Source organism: Saccostrea cucullata, unplaced genomic scaffold (genome assembly GCF_032062105.1).
Source record: "Saccostrea cucullata isolate Sc308-1 unplaced genomic scaffold, CSIRO_AGI_Scuc_v1 ctg541, whole genome shotgun sequence".
Taxonomy (NCBI): domain Eukaryota; kingdom Metazoa; phylum Mollusca; class Bivalvia; order Ostreida; family Ostreidae; genus Saccostrea; species Saccostrea cuccullata.
The window spans coordinates 236,524-255,843 of record NW_026925038.1 but is presented as its reverse complement, the minus strand read 5'-3'; the positions used below and the strand labels follow the sequence as shown (position 1 = coordinate 255,843).

At 33.8% G+C, this 19,320-nt stretch overlaps 1 protein-coding gene across 1 annotated transcript; it reads right to left on the bottom strand.

The window, feature by feature from the left end:
- Positions 1 to 5,851: 5,851 nt before the first annotated feature.
- On the bottom strand, positions 5,852 to 18,510 carry LOC134267876 (Golgi phosphoprotein 3 homolog sauron-like). Its single transcript, XM_062750085.1, has 3 exons — positions 18,178 to 18,510; positions 14,336 to 14,582; positions 5,852 to 8,583 (listed from the first exon to the last, which is right to left on the bottom strand). Exons 1-3 carry the CDS (start codon positions 18,370 to 18,372, stop codon positions 8,159 to 8,161), a joined length of 867 nt encoding a protein of 288 aa, XP_062606069.1. The 5' UTR covers positions 18,373 to 18,510; the 3' UTR covers positions 5,852 to 8,158.
- Positions 18,511 to 19,320: the final 810 nt, after the last annotated feature.

Below are 19,320 nucleotides of genomic sequence, written 5' to 3'. Positions count from 1 at the left end.
AGTAGTATGTTGGCCCAACGTTGGCCCGATGTTTGTTATACACCCATAAAAAATGCTTCTTACGAAGTTGATAGTATGTTGGCCTAACATTGGCCACATGGCCAAATGTTTGTAATAGGTCCTTAATAAAGTGTCTTATCAAATTGGTAGTAGTATGTTGGCCACACGTTGGCCCAATGTTTGTTATACACCCTTAAAGAAAGTGTCTTATCAAATGGCCCACGCTGGCCCAATTATTATACTGCAAACTAAAGATGGTGTCAGTTTTAGCTGCTGAGCTGACATTCTATGTCCATGCTTTTAATTTGATGACTGTTTTTGTTAAGATCTGATATATTCAACATTTTAAATTTTAACTTAAGTGATCACAGCACCAAAGAGTGTTTTATTATATTTTTTGAATTGTGCACATGCATGATTATTTATTTGAAATAAAACCCTTGAAATTATGAATTTTTTCATGAGAATTTAGAGAAGACTGAATACGTTCTCAGGAACAGGATGTGAATGAAGCCTACATATACATAAATCAAAATGACACAGCTTTATAATTAAATTGAAACAAAATTTAGGCGTTCGCTATCACGTGGCCAAACTTTGGAGTGAGCTGTCAGATTCAATTGCTCACAGGTGGTGATAATGCAGAGCAATCAAGAAGAAGTGAAATTTAAATTTGTGGATTAGACACTTGCTTTACAGCTGCATTTTGAAGCGATGTAAGTATATTTATTCTTAATTATTCAGGTTAACTGCTAAAATTGATTCGGAATTCATTCTTGTCATTTTTTTGCACAAAAGCACTGTAAGTTAAGGTTAAATAACATCTTTTAAGTTGTTTTTATCTATCTAACATTTAACTGTCTATTACAGACACTATTGTAACAAAGAAATTCAGTCAGAGACTGCAAGGAAAACAAATGTTGTGGCGGTACATGTAAATAACGATGAAATCGAAGACCATGCATAAAGAAGTGTATAAAGTATGAGTACGTATGACAAAGATCAAGATGAAGAAAAAACGGGAAGCGACGAAGGGACGGTGTGAAAGACGAATAATGACCCCATCGAATAATGACCGGGGGGTCATTTTTCAACGACAAAAAATGACCCCCACCCGTAGAAAAAATCATTTTTTGTAGAAAAAGGGTCCTAGGGGGTCATTATTTTATATGTTAGTCCTATAAAATAATGACCCATTGAAAAATGACCCCCTTTAAAGTGATACAAAATATACACTCTTTGATATCTTTTTCACAGCGAAACTAATTTTTACATTTTCTGTAACCAGAAAAATACAAAAAGTCGTATAAAATAATTAAGAGATTCACGTAGTCTTTCAATGCTAAAATTGTGTTTGAAAAGAGATACTTTAATTGTCAAGTAAATAAAATTTCTTCTTAATATTCCTAATTCTCAAGAGGGACGTTAAACAATATACAATCAATCAATCTTAATATCCTCCTTATAATGTTTGCTTAAAGAATGATATTCCACTTGTTTTTAGAAATCAAACCATGCAAAAATCAGGTTTAAATACTCTTTAATAGGAAAAATTAAATTTTCCGTCATTTCAACTTTTAGTTTGTTTAAGTTTGGCCTATTTGACAATGAAAGAGGAAGAAATTTTTACCCCCCCCCCCAAAAAAAAATAACATTACTTTAAATCAAAACCAAAAAAAAAATAATAATAATAAATGAAAAGCAAAAAATATAAATAAAATTCTATACCTTTCAATAATTCTGAAAGAGGCTCTAGATAAAATATTGAAATGAAGTTAAGCCTTCACACAAGTACTATCATATCATAATTTTCTTCGCCATGTTCAAAGCATACTTTAAATGTTGGTGGAGGTATACTTGAAAGTATTGTGGCAAAGTAACAGTCAAAAATTAGTAGAATAGTAGATTATTTTTAGCTTATTTTTAATTCCTTCTTATAGAAAAATAAAAGTATGGTGGGTTTTTTTTGCTTTTGTTCAATATCGACTTCCTCCTAAATTAGAAAGGGGGTGGGGTAAGTATAAGACCTAAAAATATGCTCTGTAAAGCTATGGGCTAGTGTAAAATACACAGTCATTCTAATGCAAAAACTATACATGTAGACATAAACTTTTGATTTAGCACACAGTATTCATTACATTTCTTTTAACGTAGAACCTACTTCATATGACATCATAATTGGTAAATGTGTTAAACTGTGCTAACCCATTAAGACGTCATAATTAATTCAATGCCACTTTTTCCTGTACTTGACAGCTTCAATAAAAATGGTAGAAAATACTGCATTTTGAAATTCACAGAATACAATCATGCCAACATAATCTTGATTCAATTCATATATTTTTTGGTTTATAATGCTTCATGGAAGAAGAATAAGAGAATATGTAGAATAAGAGAAAATATGTAGGCACCTTTTATTTACTATAGCTAGACCTGAAGTTGACAAACCCAAGACTATCTAGTGTAATGAAATTACAATGTACATACAACTTTCGTAATAATTTGAATGGTATGTAACCATTTTGAAGGAATGCATAAATCGTAAGAAATCTTTAGTTGCCAGCTATATAGTGTAATATCTTGATAAAATGTGTTTAAGTCAAAGATGTACGTGCTGTAGATCGTTTGACCGTGTGTACATTTTTGTGATATCTATAATGAAATGATGTGCATTCCATTTAACAATTATTTGTTACCTATTCATATTTTTGGTGTTTGATTACAATTTTTATATTAAATATGATCTTTTTAAAGAAAAGTACAATTTCTGATAAATATTTAATCTGAAAGTAACCCCATACAGTCATTATTAAATCCCGTGTAAGTGCAAAAACGTCAAGAATATGAGTCTCGGTAAATAGCCTATCTTTCATTAGTTAGAGGGGAAAGGTTTATATTTTAATCATTTTTTGTAAACATTTGGCTATGTTCTTCATCATATTGAAGATTGAAAACATTGTGACAAAGACGTCTAAAAAATATATACAAATATAGGGTGAATAATTGACTAAAAATAATAGAGTTCATTTGACTATTTTTTTAATGGTGGACTTATCTTTTATGTTAATTGAATAAAAAAAAATTATTCTTGATAAAATATTGTTTAATATTATTCAGTTAAAAAAGTTTATAAACGACGATGTTTTAGTGCTGGGACAATATATCGAGATATCGATATATCGTGATACATGTGAGGACGATACGCATATCGATAGATATGAAGGAATATCGAAATATCGCCCATGAAAATCTGACTTCTATTTTTCTTTGTTTATTTAACATTTGGGGTTTGATATATAAAATAAATAAGTTAAATATAAATATAGATATGTAATAAATAATATTTAATTAACACCATTTGAGTAAAATTGTATAATGTTATGAGATCAACATATCATCAGTTTATTCCCAATAAGCTCAGGTGAGCATTTTGGCCAATATGCTTCTTTATCCAATTTTTTTTTTGCTCCCTAAAAATTTTAGCTTTAATCTACAGGGGGTCATTTTTCTACGGGGGTCATTTTTCTTCACGTGGGTTCTGCAAATTTTTAGGGAAGTGACACTTTTTCTACGGGCAAAAGGGTCATTTTTCTCCGAATAATGACCGGGGGTCATTTTTCGACAGCGAAAAAATGACCCCCGGTCATTATTCGATGGGGGTCATTATTCGTCTTTACAACGGAAAAAGAGCGGGAATACAACAAAAGGACTATAATAAAGGAAGTGAGCCCTGATTAAGAACTTTTAATCGATAATTTTACATCTATTGTCTATTTTTAAATTTATTTTGTAAATTATGATTGAATTCATGTATATAAAATATTATCACAGTGAATCATTAGTAATGTTTTCATTGAACATGTCCATGTATGCATTATGAATGCAGATTGAATTGTGTATTAATTATTTTAAAAAGTCATAAAATAGGTTTATGTAAAGAATCACTAAACCAATTACAAATGTTTATATGTAATAACTACGTTGGCCCAACAATTTGCCATCTGACATTGTAAAAAAAAAAGGGGTCAACATTGGGCCAACCTAACGAACCAGTTGTTAAGGTTTGATGTTAGTTGCCATACACTAAAAACTACATTGGCCCAACAATATGCCAGCTGACATTTCAACATAGGGCCAACGTTGGGCCAACCTAACCAAACAGTTGTTAAGGTTGGCTGTTAGTTGGCATACACTCATAACTACGTTGGTCCAACAATATGCCATCTCACATTTCAACAAAGGGCCAACGTTGGGCCAACCTAACCAACCAGTTGTTAGTCCCCTACCGGTGAAACCGGGGGGACTATAGGTTTCCTCTGCGTCCGTCCGTCCGTCCGTCCATCCGTCCTTCCGTCCGTCTGTCTGTCTGTCTGTCTGTCCGTCTGTCTGTCTGTCCCCGTCAGTCTGTCCCACTTGGTTTTCCGCACTTTTTTTCTAAACGCTTGCAGATATTGAGCTGAATTTTGATATGTGAGTGTATCTTAATGAGTTACAGATCAAGTCTGAATTTCGCTTCGCTTCGATGATATTTGACAGAATTATGGCATTTTGAATATTTTTCATAATCGCTAAATTAAGATCGGGTTCGAACTGCGCTAACTTCCGATTGTCGACAAAAATATGAAGCGAGGAAAAGACGGTGGAGAAACGAGTTAAATTTTCGTCTTAATGTGGATTATTTTATTAGTTTTAAGGCATTTACAACTTGAAAATCTTTCAGTTTTACCTTGGACATGACTTTTCCTTATTATAAAATGACATCCTGAAGAAAAAGGGGAACCCGGTAGGGGACATGTATTGCTTATGTAATTCTCTCAGAATGCTTGTTAAGGTTGGCTGTTAGTTGTCATACAATTATATCTACGTTGGCCCAACAATATGCCAACATGTTGGACCAACGTTGGGCTGATGAGCAAAATTACCGTGGGCAAACGTAAGGTTACCAACAGTGGGCCAACGTTGGAAAAAAAAATTGGGCCAACGTTGGCCCAACTATGTCTTGCTATCTGGGATGTACAACAAAAATTACACCCCTTCAAAAAGAATTTTTCTACCAGATTGAACAATCAAATTTCATTATCATATCTGAAAGTACTAACAACATTAATTTCAAAACCACGAGCCCATACATGGCCGTAGGACACCCCCCACGAGTCTTATAGGTCACCTAGGTATCATGTGACAACTTCCCAATAATTAACCTTGGTTTGTGCTTTAAACCAGAGGTCCTGAAATTCACAATTTCGGAAGAGGTACCACAAAAAATGCATTTCCACAATATTATCAGTAGTACCCCCCCCCCCACCCCCTACAGAAACCCCTGAACTTGGGACCACATATTTTCACAACTTTGGAAAAGGCACCCTTACTCATCATATTAAATATTTCAAAGCATCAATTCATTTTCAGTAATATGCCAGTAATTATTATGTTAGCTACCACCCTCTTCAATATTAAATCCTTATTTATGAGTTGTAAATAAATTGCACCTAAAATACATTAAAAATTCCAAATTAAACACTGTACAAGAAATTGATTATTTTTTCTAATCTGCGCTTGCCAAGGTTTTTCCAATACGCTACTCCTCAAACGTAAACGAGTAAAATAGAATGGACTGCATAACAAGTTGTAAAATCATTGTTCTGTCCTCGAAAAGGCACAAATTGTATATAACATTCATCGTTCTACATGTATACAAAGGAAGAGAGATCAGAACTAAAAATGTTTGGAGGGGAAGATTACCTGCATTTCTTCAGGGTAAATCACCTGCGTTCCACAAATAAACACAGATAAATGAAATATATAAAAATCTTTGTTTTTATTAAATACTTTTACTTCATAATTACAAGTATTCATAATTTTGATATAACATGGTAATATACAGGGACCAATACCACTCTGTGTTGCTTTCTGTAAAGCTTGGTCTGACCATCTGACCATACAAACCACTTTTCACACCTCACTCCTTACAGTCATACCACTGACGAGACATTATAAATAAAGTTTGAGGTGTTACAAATTCTACGACATAAGGACGATTACAGTTAAGCAATCTAGATGTACTTCAGAGGAATATAAAATCAAAATATTACCTTATATACAGATGTTCTCCCAAGACAAAAATAAATACAACATTCTGTGGAATATGATTGACTCCATAAAAAAATGCCATACGTGTACATTTATTCCTGGATTTGTAAGTTTCTATAGAATCAAATAAAACAGTTTCAGAGGCATTGACATAAATACTGTACACGCAATGTACAGTATTTTTGCAAACATAATTATTTTTATAATCAACAATTTCACTTGCCAACACCCTAAAACCAGTAGATGAAAATCATCTAGCAGAGAGAAACACATGTATGTGATATCAAATACACAGTGATAACTGATAAAACAAATCAGGAATATATAACAAAAAAGAGAAAAAGAATCATAAACATTAAAGTATTCTTAAAGACTAACAAATAAATGCTCTGGATAAGTTGAAGGTTTGATCCAGACAGAACCTGTCAATTTCACATATTTCATGATGAAGAGAAAGGGATTGTCCCAGACAACAATCATCCAATAGTAAAAACAAATACTGATAATTGATTCTTCACAAAAAAATCGAGGATTTCCAACACCACAATCAGGTTTTTGAAACTTTAGCCATACTTTACATCATGTGTTAATTTAGATAGTATATTGGAATTAAACAGTAAGTCTTTAATAAGGAGAATAGGCAAACACCAAAACAAAAAAAACAACTTTAAGTAGAAATAAACATAATAAAATGTACAGTATGAAAAAGAAAAATACTTATAAATTACATGTATATGGCTATGCACATATGAAAAGCATGTACGGACATATGCAATTTTGGAAGCATTATTCTCCGAATAATTCAAACGCTCTAATTTCATAATGCCTGGTAATACTGTGTAATTCTTCTGAATAATACCAGCTAAATCTACATTTTGGTTAATGAAAAAAAATATGAGTAATTTTTTTCATTTAGTTTCTGTTTGGTAAAATATTCTGAGTTTTTCTTTAGGTCTAATACCATTTGATGATTCAAAATAAAGAATTTCTTGTAAAATTATCATTGAGAAAGGTAAAGTACATGTATGTTGCTTTTGACCTTATAGGACTCGCATCTAAATAAAATATACCCCACCCCACCCCATTTCTCAATATTTCAATAAAAATATTCTAACTCTTGTTTCTTTTTATTCCTTCCGATTTACAGTGGAATATTCATCTTTTTTGTGGCAATTTAAAAAAAAAACATAAATGCCATGCAACAAAAACTGTTGCAAAATCCAAGATACATCTAACTATATCACAATACTACCACACATATTTACATCACAAGGTAAAACTGAGGTGATCACAATGCATCAGTCACTTGCATCAAGCTCAGTTGTAATGCATTAGAATTTTAATTTTCAATTTTGAACACTACATGTATGAATCTTGGAGATAAACTTTACCTCCAGAAGAGGTGTACATTATTTAAGCATTCTATAACTGGTTTTTTCAATCCATTACGGATAATTGATGCAAAAATGGATTTTACATTGTAAAGAATTATTCAACAATTATACTAACTCAGTAGGAATGTTAGTGTGTGATGCATACACGTGTTCACATATGAACCCTGTCTGAATAATCAATTTATATCATGAAAAGCTCTATAAATATTGGTGCAATTTACTCACTGCTATGAAAGAAGTGGCTACACAAATGGTATTAACTGCAAAGCAGAGTTTAATGAAAGACCAGAGCATATATTTATCTGATAGTCTAATGGATATAATTGTAGCTTTCTTATTTAAAGAAATTCTCATTTCTAAACCTTTCTTTATGTTTTAAAAATGTGTTTATTTCAACACAGAATTCATTAAACATTTAAAAAATCTGAGTGGTGGCTAAATTATTTTTTTAATTGAAGTTGATTTTGCAGTTTCATTAAAAAGTCTTGACTGAAAAATAAACACAAGTTTTACTTGCAACCTAATGGAAAAATTCTGTCAGAATTTGCAATGTTATGGTCCTGAAATATATTCACAACAAACATAAACAAAAATTATTCTTTTGAATTTACATATTTTTTTATCTTTAAATAACATAATTGTCCCATTTTCCCCCCTACACGACATTTCCCCGCCTATTTGCTAAAAGCTGCTATCACTGCCCACATGAGTTCATTTGCACCCTCTTTCAAGCTCTCTGCATCGAACTCAAGGCCCAATAACTCCTGTACACGCTTCATCGCCACTTCATAGTCGTCATAAGATAATGGAGCGAAGGCGTTTTCTAAAACATCCGAGGCGTGAGCCAGATAAATAAGGGAGAGCATTCTTTTGTCCATTTTCTGGGGATTATTTGTCCAGCGACTGAGCACAGATTCTTGGACTTTTTCAAAAAGTTTTTGCTTGATGCCACCATCAGTAAGTGGACGAGTTGCCATGTCAAATAATAAAAAGTTCTGTTTTTCTGATGTACATAAGCCTTTCTCCACCAAGTTCTTGGCCAATCGTTCACGAACGTTTCTCAGTTGGTACTTTTGTTTATGAGGATTCCATGTTTCACCTGTAAAAGAAATAACCTTTGTTTTATCCTGTGGAAACTTAACAAACAAGAGGCCCACGGGCCTTATAGGTCACTTGAGTATCATGAAACAACTTTCCAAATATAGAATTTGGTTTGTGTTTTAAACCAAATGCCATGAAATTCACAATTTTGAAAGAAGCGCTATTGCTAATCATAATTATACACTTAAAATGCTTACTCTAGTTACTTCATACCCAGAGTTAGATCAGAGTAAGAAAGAGAAAATGCATTTTCACTTTATAACCTGTGGTGCACCCCACCCCACAGGAACCACTGACCCTGGGCCACATATTTCAAAATTTTGGAAAGAATGACTGCACTTAAGCTATGAGAGTTGGATCCCAATGATTTGCGCAAAATAAAATTCCAAAATTCATTAAATTTATGTTTTATAGGTATTAAACAATATATTAAGAGCAGGTTTTGGTTTATTATATTACATGAAAGTATTAAATAATGCCGAGCGACACTAGCTTTTGAAACAAGGGTCTAACAGTTTTATCTCATTTCTATTGTTATTCATATGCATACCAGTTTTCAACGACATTGTTTACATCGAGCCGCAACTTGACCATTTTTCTCATTTGCACAGAATGTTTATTTTAACTAAAATTTATACATATCCGAAGGACAATGTTGGTCAAGTTGCGGCTCATATCTAATTTTTAAAAAGAATGTACCCAAACTTCGCTCGAGATAGCTACTAAATTAGCAGGTTACGAGTTTCAGCCCATGTGACCCCTTTGATATTATAATCACTTTTCTCACGTGACATTCAAGTGTTCGACACGCTTTCATTGTGTCAGTCGTTGGAAAATTCTTTTCATATCTACATGTACTTCAATCTTCAAAATATTGAAGATCCTTGCGTACATTTTATTAGCGTTTTAAAGTTTACGTTGATTTCTTTCACTGTAGTGTTTTGTTCGGGGTATTTTAAAGGAAAAAGGTATTATTTTGCTGATTACATGCTGTACATATAGCAGTGGCGGATCCAGAAATTTGAAAACGGGAGCCCGACCAGTTTTAGGTCAGGGTAGAAGCCCACAGTCATCATTAAAAAAAAAACTAATTTTTTATTTTATTTTTACGTTACTAATAAGTCCACAATTATTATTCAATACGATTAAGATAAAGTGAAAATGTCATTTTTTTTAAATACACTGTAGGTACGAACACTTAATAATTTTAAGATTAAGTTAATTCGCTGCTTGACAGCAAATAATACATGAGCAGTGAAAGAGGGTGTTGCAGAAACTCGCGATTATTCCCTATATATCGAGAAGGACATTTAAATACCCTCGTTATGTCTAAATATAGATACAGCTGCGTAGAGGACCATGTTTACGGCGGGTGTTTCCTGCTTGACACAGCAAAACACTTTCGTCATTTTGCACGAAAAAGGTTGGAACAACAAAAAGCACAAAAGCTAAAGCAGCATTTTGAAAGATATACTGTAGACATCGTGCGGGAATGTTTTTCATGAAATAAAACTGCTCCCATAATCACACTGTTGGTGCTACATCCAAGACATTTCATTTGTTTCAAATCAAATCTTGGCTACTAATTCAGAGACCAGAATTATTCAAAATTGCAATAACTAAAGTATGTAAAAAATAAATTATTTAAACAATACAATAAATTTACTTTCCAAGACAAAACTAAAATTTTATAAAGCATTAGTTTTAAGTCACAGCAAGGAAAAAAATTTAATCCTGCATTTCTCATTTATAATTATTATACTCAATTAACTTTTTGACATTCTCTCTCTCTTTCAAAATACGTATATAATTACACTACCATAACATATGGGTAAAAATAAGAAAAAATAAAATATGCAAAAATAATCCATTCCAGGATTCGAACCCATTCTCTGGTAAAAGTACTAGATTGAAGCCCACCAGCATATCCACTAGACCATTTCGGACACGATAGATAGAAGGTTATTTAATGTTCACATTTTGCATTTCGTTTTGAGAATAATTTTTATTTAATTTTTGCGTTTTTCAAAAATGTGCCTCTTTGAAACAAAAATCAGAAATGACAGTTTTGAAGAAAATTCCTGCCTCTTTGTATATATATAAAAATTATTTTGTTTCAAGGAGGCACTTTTTCAGAACAATGGGGATTCCCTATTTAAAAAACGGAAAATCTGACATATTTTGCCGTGAGACTAATTTTCACATGATTTAATGGCAAATTGGAAGTCAATACACAGCTTCCAAATATTGTTTCTCGTTGTGCTTTATATATTGTTGCATTTGAAAAAAATTATTACGAGTTTCTGCAACATTCAAATTCTTCTTTTAATCTGCTACACATTTAGGGAAAATAACAAAAGAACTGCAACACCTTCTTTTAAGCATTCCAATTTTATAAGAACGTTAGATAGAGAAAATTATGCAGTGCTTGATAATGTAGAAGCCGCAATTCATTTTTTTTAATGCATTGTCCTTTGTACTCTGAATACCGATCAAAACTTTTTTTTTAAAATTAACTCTGCCAATAAATGGCTAGGTCATATATGGATTTACTGTATGTACTTATTTCAGATTATCCTATAGACAGGTTGCAAATTATTTTTCATTTATGCGAAGACAGCCCATTATGTTCAGAAAAATAAAATGTATTTCAGTGTCATTTTCATCTACCAATAATTCTCAAAACAGACACTACCAACCTAAGCGTACAAAATGCATACATATATTTATCACAATTGTGTTTTTATGAACTATTTGTTTTTTCACTTAATATTCCGCTCTTTACTTACTTACTCTACTTACTTACGTGGATACAAATTAATGAAATTATATGCATGGTTATAAATCATTTATTTTTTGTACAAAATGAACACAAAACCCTCTTCTCGGTCTTTTTTTTAATATATATAATATAAATCAAATACGGAAAACCATGCGCTTATGATCCATTTCCATGCGATTTAAATGTCTCCGCCCCTTTGCTGCGACCTTAAAATCGAAAGCGGTCCAGTTCAATTTTCCGGAATTTATGGGTTAAACATGTTCTTTTCAATAGCGTTGTATGTAATTATTGAAATATGTATGACGAAAAATTATTAAAAAAAATGTCAAAAGCATATGCTTGCACATTAATCATAGATTAATTCAGCGATTTATTGTAATATTAAGCTTTAAATGGGTATGCCGAAAAGGTTCCAAATAACGTCCTTAAGTGCAGTCATTCTTTTATCATAAATTTTATGTCATCATTAATGGTTGATTAATTAATACTACAGAGCAGATTTCAAAGCATTGATCTATCTTCAGACCATGTAATGTTACCCCCCCCCCCCCCCGATACCCCTGACCCAGAGAACATGAAATTAATCATTTTGCTAGATGCACCTTTCTTCATCATAAATATATAAACTAAGATAATTCTCATAATACCTAGGAGCAATGAAAAGATATTCAAAGAATTCATCCATTTTCACTATATATAATCATAAGAGCCCCACTCAACACCAGAACCCCTGACCCAGGGGCCATGAAATTCACAGTTTTGGAGGATCCTTCTTTCCTCATCATAACTATGTATTTTTGCATAGTTCATTGGTTTAATACCCTGGAGCATAGATGATTTTTGAAGAAACAATGTATTTTCACTATATAGTCAAGAAAGCCTCGCCCGAACATCACAACCCCCAACCCAGGGGCAACAAATTCACAATTTTGGAAGAGAAACTCTTGCTCATCATGACTATATACTTACTTAGTTTGTTTAATACCCAGGAGCAAAGAAGAAGATTTTTAAAGATTTTTAATGCCCCGCCCTAACACCAGAACCCCTGACCCTGGGGACATAAAATTCACAATTTTGGAGGATGCACTCTTATTAATCATAACTATGTACTTAGTTAGCTAGTTTAATACCGAGAGCAGAGAAGAAGATTTTTGAAGAATTAATGTTTTTCTACCATACAATCATTAGAGCCCCGCGCTAACACCAGAACCCCTGATCCTGGGGCTATGAAATTCACAATTATTGAAGAGGCACTCTTGGCCATCATAACTATATTCTTTGTTAGTTTATTTTATACCCAGGAGCAGAGAAGAAGATTTTCAAAGAAATAATGCACTTTTACTATATGATCTATATAGGCCCACTCTAACACCAGAACCCTTGACCCAAGGGTCATGAAATTCACAATTATTGAAGAGGCACTCTTGGTCATCATAACTATGTTCTTAGTTGGTTTATTTAATACCCAGGAGCAGAGAAGAAGATTTACAAAAAAATAATGCACTTTTACTATATGATCTATATAGAGCTGCCCTAACACCAGAACCCCTGACGCAAGGGCCATGAAATTCACAATTTTGGTAGAAGCACTCTTGGTCATTAGAACTATGTTCTTAGTTAGTTAATTTAATACCCAGGAGCAGAGAAGATTTTCTAATAAAAAATGCACATTTACTATATGATCTATATAGCCCCACCCTAACACCAGAACCCTTGAGCCAGGGGCCATGAATTTTAACAATTTTGGTAGAGGACTCAATGCTGATTACAATCTTGTCAACAGTTTGACTGCTTGATGTCCAGAAGTAAAGAAGATTTTTAAAGATTGAAGTGGTTTTGGCCCCACCCCTCAGGCCCCAGGTGGGCAGGGACCATGAAATTCACAATTTTTGTTCCCCTTTACCCATAGATGCTCTATGCCAATTTAGGTTGAAATTGGTTCAGTAGTTCCAGAGAAGAAGTTTAAAATGTTCAAAAGTTTACAAACGACGTACGACGACGCACGAAAACGGATAGCAAAAGGACACATGAGTTTACTCAGGTGACCTAAATAGACCATAGAGCAGATTGGTTCTCATTCATTCTTTAGCCTAGCAGAGTCCTGAACAGTGTTTAACAGGATGCTCAGCTAGAAAGGAAATGTCATATTTTAAATTCAAATCACGTATTGTAGTTCAATGCAATTTGTAATAAAGCTAGGTAAGGTTGAATGGAAACATATTTACATGTACCAGTGTTTAACTGATTCATTCCAAAAGCTTTCCTGTAAAACAATTTTACACTGAGTTTTTGTTTATTTCAAGAGTGATTGATGCAAAATATCAAAAGAATGTCCCTTAGGATTTCATAAAGAATATTAAAAATAATTTGAACAAAAATATATTAGATATAGGAAGAACATCCATTTCTTCATTCATTACTTCTGAAGGAGATAGAAATATCAAGATGAATAAAGTCAATTTCAAAAACCTGATTATGTCAAACTGAACAATTTCAATCATCATAAAGTTAAAATATATGGTTATTGGTGTATTTCTGACTATGGATCTGACTCCAATCAGGTCAACTAATGCTACAACGGTAGGTACTATGATGCATTTTTCAGAAAGAAAAGTAATTAAATTTAAAAAAATCTGAGAAAAAATCCCTTCCTTGAAATAACCTAGAAGGTCACAACCGTAAATCTCTTTTATTTTCTAGTTTTGAATTTCAATAAAAATCGTAGAATATTTGTTCTGAGTGAAACAAAATTTGGATTCATTACTCACTTTTATGATTAATTGATTAATCAAGATCTAAGTGGGGATAGAATGAACCAATTTTAAAATAAATCTGAGATTCCTTTGACTCTAACCCCTGATTTTTTTAATGTACAGATGAGCTGATGTCGCAATATAAAATGCAAGGTTAAAGGCAGAGGAATCTCAGATTATTTCAAGATGAATTGATCAATAAAGAATATATATACCACTGAGGTATTCTATCCAACTTTGAACAGTTTCTGGTGGCTCTGTCTCTTTTATATGCTTCAGTGTTTCATCCAGTAATACATCTCCTGTTGGATTGGATGATTTTAAAAGGACTTTTCGGTTTAGGAGACTTCTTCTACGCATGCCTGCTTTTTCAAGTTCAAGTCTTCCTCGCAGAGCAAGTTCTATTAATATGCAACCTCGTAAACCTGAAGAAATGCAGTCATTCCAAAATGATGTGTACCCCTGAAATTGTAAATGAGAAATAGAAAATATATTAACGATGCTGAAATTTAATTCAGAGAGGTCAAGATCTACCGGAGTTCATCAAATAGACTTCATTATTCCCATCTGTTAAAAAATAATGAATTAAGAAATAAAACTGCAATTAAATATTTTAAAATAATTATTAGCATTTGTTTCATTTATGATGTTTCATATACTGGAGGGAGAGATAAAAATCAAATAGACCACATTGCCATCAATGGAAAATGGAAAAGATCTTTACAGGATGTAAGAGTGAAGCGTGGGGCTGATGTTGGAAGTGATCACCACCTTGTTACTGCCAGCATAAAGCTTAAGCTGATGAAGGTAGCACCAAAAAGCAACATCAGGCGAATAGATACAGGCAAGCTGAGAGAAAATAAAGTGAGGCAAGACTTTAAATTAGAGCTAAAGAACAGATTTCAAGCCTTGCAATGTGGTGATGTTGATAAGGAAGCGGTTGACGAACACTTGAATGAAATCTGCAACCTGTTCAGCGAATCAAGCAAGAAGTGTCCAGGATTTAAGAGGCAAGTGCATAAGGAGTGGATTACACCAGATACTTGGAATATCATTGACAGAAGGAAAGACCTTAAAACTAAGCTATGTAACACCCACTCTGAAAGAATAAAAGAGAGATTAAGAGAGCAATATTCCAACTGCAATAGAGATGTGAAGAAAGCAACAAAGAAAGATCGTAATACTGTAGACGTACTTTTTTCCGCGGGGTCAGAATTCCGCGGAATCTCAATTTCTGTTTAATCCGCGGGTAGAAAATTACATGGATATTCTAGATTATCACTATATGCCTTACATTTATATTAAGTACGCATGGACAAATTTTCGCAGAAAATTTGTGACCGCGTACATAGCGTAAATTAATACCACGCGGAAAAAAGTACTTCTACAGTAGTTTTATAGCAGGCATAACAAGAGAAACTGAGAAACCTGCTTCTGAACAAAGAATGGGAGTTCTCTATCAAATAACAAAAAAGTTGAGTGGAAGGAAAAGAAAAACAAACATGCCTGTGAAAGACAAGCAAGGCAACCTCATTACATCCGAAATGGAACAAGATGAAAGATAGAGAGAATATTTTGAAGAAGTGTTGAATCGCCCGGAGCCTAATGAACTGGCACACATACCGGAAGCTGACAGTGATTTAGAAATTGAAGCAGAGGAACCATCTAAAGCTGAAATACTCAAAGCAATAACAGCCCTTAAGAACAACAAAGTACCTGTAAATGACCAACTGCCAGCAGAGCTATTCAAAACAGATCCAAACCTTGCAGCAGATCTGGAATAATCATAAAATACCAACGACATGGTCCAAAGGAAATATCATTAAAGTGCCAAAGAAAGGGGATCTTACTAACTGCGATAACTGGAGGGGCATCACATTACTATCAATACCTAGTAAGATTTTCAGCAGAATAATTATCTATAGAATTAAAACTGCAATAAATGCCAAAATAAGACAAGAGCAAGCAGGTTTTAGGAAAGGGAAAAGTTGTTGCGACCAGGTGTTTACCCTATGAAATATTATAGAGCAATGTACAGAGTGGCAAAGACAGCTCATAATGAACTTTACATATTTCGAAAAACCTTTGACAGTATCCACAAAGAATGCTAATGGAAGATCTTAGGACATTACGGAATACCATCAAAGATAGTAGAACTGATAAAAGTTTTTTTACGTGGAGTTTAATTGCTCGATAGGCAGCTCATCAGATGGTTGCTTCATTGTAAAATCTGGCGTGAGGCAGGCATGTGTGATGTCAGCTCTCTTTTTTTATACTAGCAATTGACTGGGTAATGAAATCAACCCTAAATGGCAATAACACAGAAATGAGATGGACACTCTTTACAAGTCTTGAAGACCTAGACTACGCAGATGACTTGGTCGAACTATGACATCTGGAAAAGCATATGCAAAGTAAAACAGCAAAATTATAGAGAAATGCAGAAAAAAAATTGGACTAAAATAAATGCCAGGAAAACTGAAGTTATGTCATTAAACACCAAACAACCAACAAGAATACAGGTTGATGGAAATGACATGAGCAACACAACAACATATACCTGTCATGGCAGCATAGTAACATCAGATCGGGGTGCAGACAAAGATATAAAGGGCAGACTAAGTAAAGCTAGAGGTGCCTTCATAAGCCTCAAGAACATCTGGAAAACAAATGACATAAGTAAAAGGACAAAAATAAGAATATATAACAGCTGCATACTGCCTGTCCTACTCTATGGGTCAGAATGCTGGAGCATGACAGAAGGAGACATATGCAAACTCTCTAGTTTCTACAATGGATGCCTCAGAAAGATCATGAGGATTTTCTGGCCAAACAAAATTACAAATGTGGAACTACATGTCGAATGAGAAATCCAACACAGACAACATGCGAACTTTGTTGCCTAAACGGAGATGGCGATGGATAGGGCATGTGTTGAGGAAGCCAGCCGACAGCATCACCAAAGTAGCCCTTAGATGGACACCGGAAGGGAAGAGAAAACCTGGTCGGTCAAAGACCAACTGGCGAAGGACGGTTGAAATAGAAATGAAGGACCACAAGCTAACGTTGGGAGAGCTAGAAAGAAATGCTAAAGATAGAGAAAAGTGGAGAAATCTAGTCCTTGCCCTATATGCCCACGGGCATAACAAGGACTAGGTAGGTAGGTACATACTGACATATATACACACTTTCGAGGAAATTCGAATTAAGTAAGAAAGTACATTTTATTTAAAGTCGGCATTGTATACATTGCATAACAAGAAAAATGAGCTCTGTAGAGCTCTTAAACCGACTATCACAGTTAAAATATCGCATTTACAACATAAATTAACATGCTAAAACACATGTACATATATACACATACATATGGCAGATAAAACGAATTTTTAAGAATTAAACAAATTTTAAGAATCAATAGATTTTTTTGAATTAATTAGAAAAAAACCTGAAAAGCAATATGATTGCATTAAGAGCAACAAAAATAAAAATAATGTGAATATTATAAAATAAATAAAGTCATATGAGAGTAACATAAATTAAGAACTATGTTTAACCCATAAAGTCAGATAAAAAATAACTAATTATATTAAATAATAATTAATAAAAAATAAATACATAAATTTGAAAGCTTGGAAAATAAAAAATTCACACAGATATACCGTATAAGTAGAATTTTTAGCGAGGATTTAATTTTGGCATTATTAGCGAATATCCTGACATCGCTAAAATTGAATATCGCTAAAATTTAATTGCGTATTATTTGCAATAGTCTCTTTAGTTATCATTTCAAAATCGCTAAATTTACTTCTCGTTAAAAATAAAATACCATATTTCAGGAAGAAATCGCTAAATTTGCGTCTCGCTAAAATTTCCACTTATACGGTAGCTAAACCAAATTGAGAAAGAAAAAAAAATATGTTCCTCATCAATACACATCACATCCTGCCCAGTGATTGGGTCAGTCCCTACCTACATAGGTAAGATATGCATTGCAATTAACTGAACTAAGTGCAATAATTTTGCAATATGCATTTTTAACAGGCAATAGGATATGCACCTCCCTGTCCTTGAGCCCTAGTAAAAGAATTTCCTCCATTAAAGTCAATCTGGTTTCCTTTGAATCGTGGTCTTCCTCTTCGTCCGGGGTATACCCCTCGTCGTCTCGTTCTTCCACGCCCCCATCTGCCCCAACACTTTGTACAGTGGCAGTTTTACGTTGAACAAGACCACTTGATCTTTGAGTAAGTGACATTATGTGTTTAAAAAAATGTTTTCGACTTCAGCCCAAATCAATGTTTACGTTGTACTCCCAGCCAGATTATCGTGCAAAATGGCCGTCTAGGATTTGACGTAAACGGGAGAGTCTATAACCGGCTTACGAAATCACGGGCATCCTGTTATTGAGTTCACGTGAACTCGATAACAGGAAGCCCGTGATTTCGATTGTAAACACACATATATTGATACGTAAGCCGTTTATGTGTACTTTTCTTGACGTATTGATAAACAGTCAGATCATTAGCCCTACGCACCGTGTTTTATGAATTTAATGAATTTTGACAGTTAGAAAGATAATGAACCTATATATTTAAAGTAAAATAAAATTATACAAGGTCTAGAGCTAACATAATTATGGATATACAGCCTGTGAATTTATGGACACCCTAGGGGCCTGTGACTTCACTGACATGCTATATAGTTCTGAGTATGAGGCCTGTGACTTCACTGACACCCTATATAGTACTGTGTATGAGGCCCGTGACTTCACTAACACCCTACATGGTACTGAGTATGAGGCCCGTGATTTCACTGACAGCCTATATAGCACCTAATAATAGGCCCATGACTTCAACGACACCCTAATTAGTACAAAGTATGAGGTCCGTGACTTCACCGACATCCATGTATTTATTGAAGGTATCACAACACGTGTATCTATCGTAACGTGTTACCTAATGTTGTTTAAAATAGATAACCGATCGGATTGGTTAGTGTATTTTTAGAATACCTGTTCTACAGGTATTCTATTGAAGCACGCACGCTTTACCGTGTGTTAAAGTTTAACGCCATTCGGAGGCTCTCTCTCAAACAGTGCAGTCAGACAAAGTTTTTTCTCCATGGATAATGAGGGAGGAAGATATTCTCATGACTGAAGACAACAGGAGGGATTCCCAAGTTGCCAGATAACGCACAGTCCACG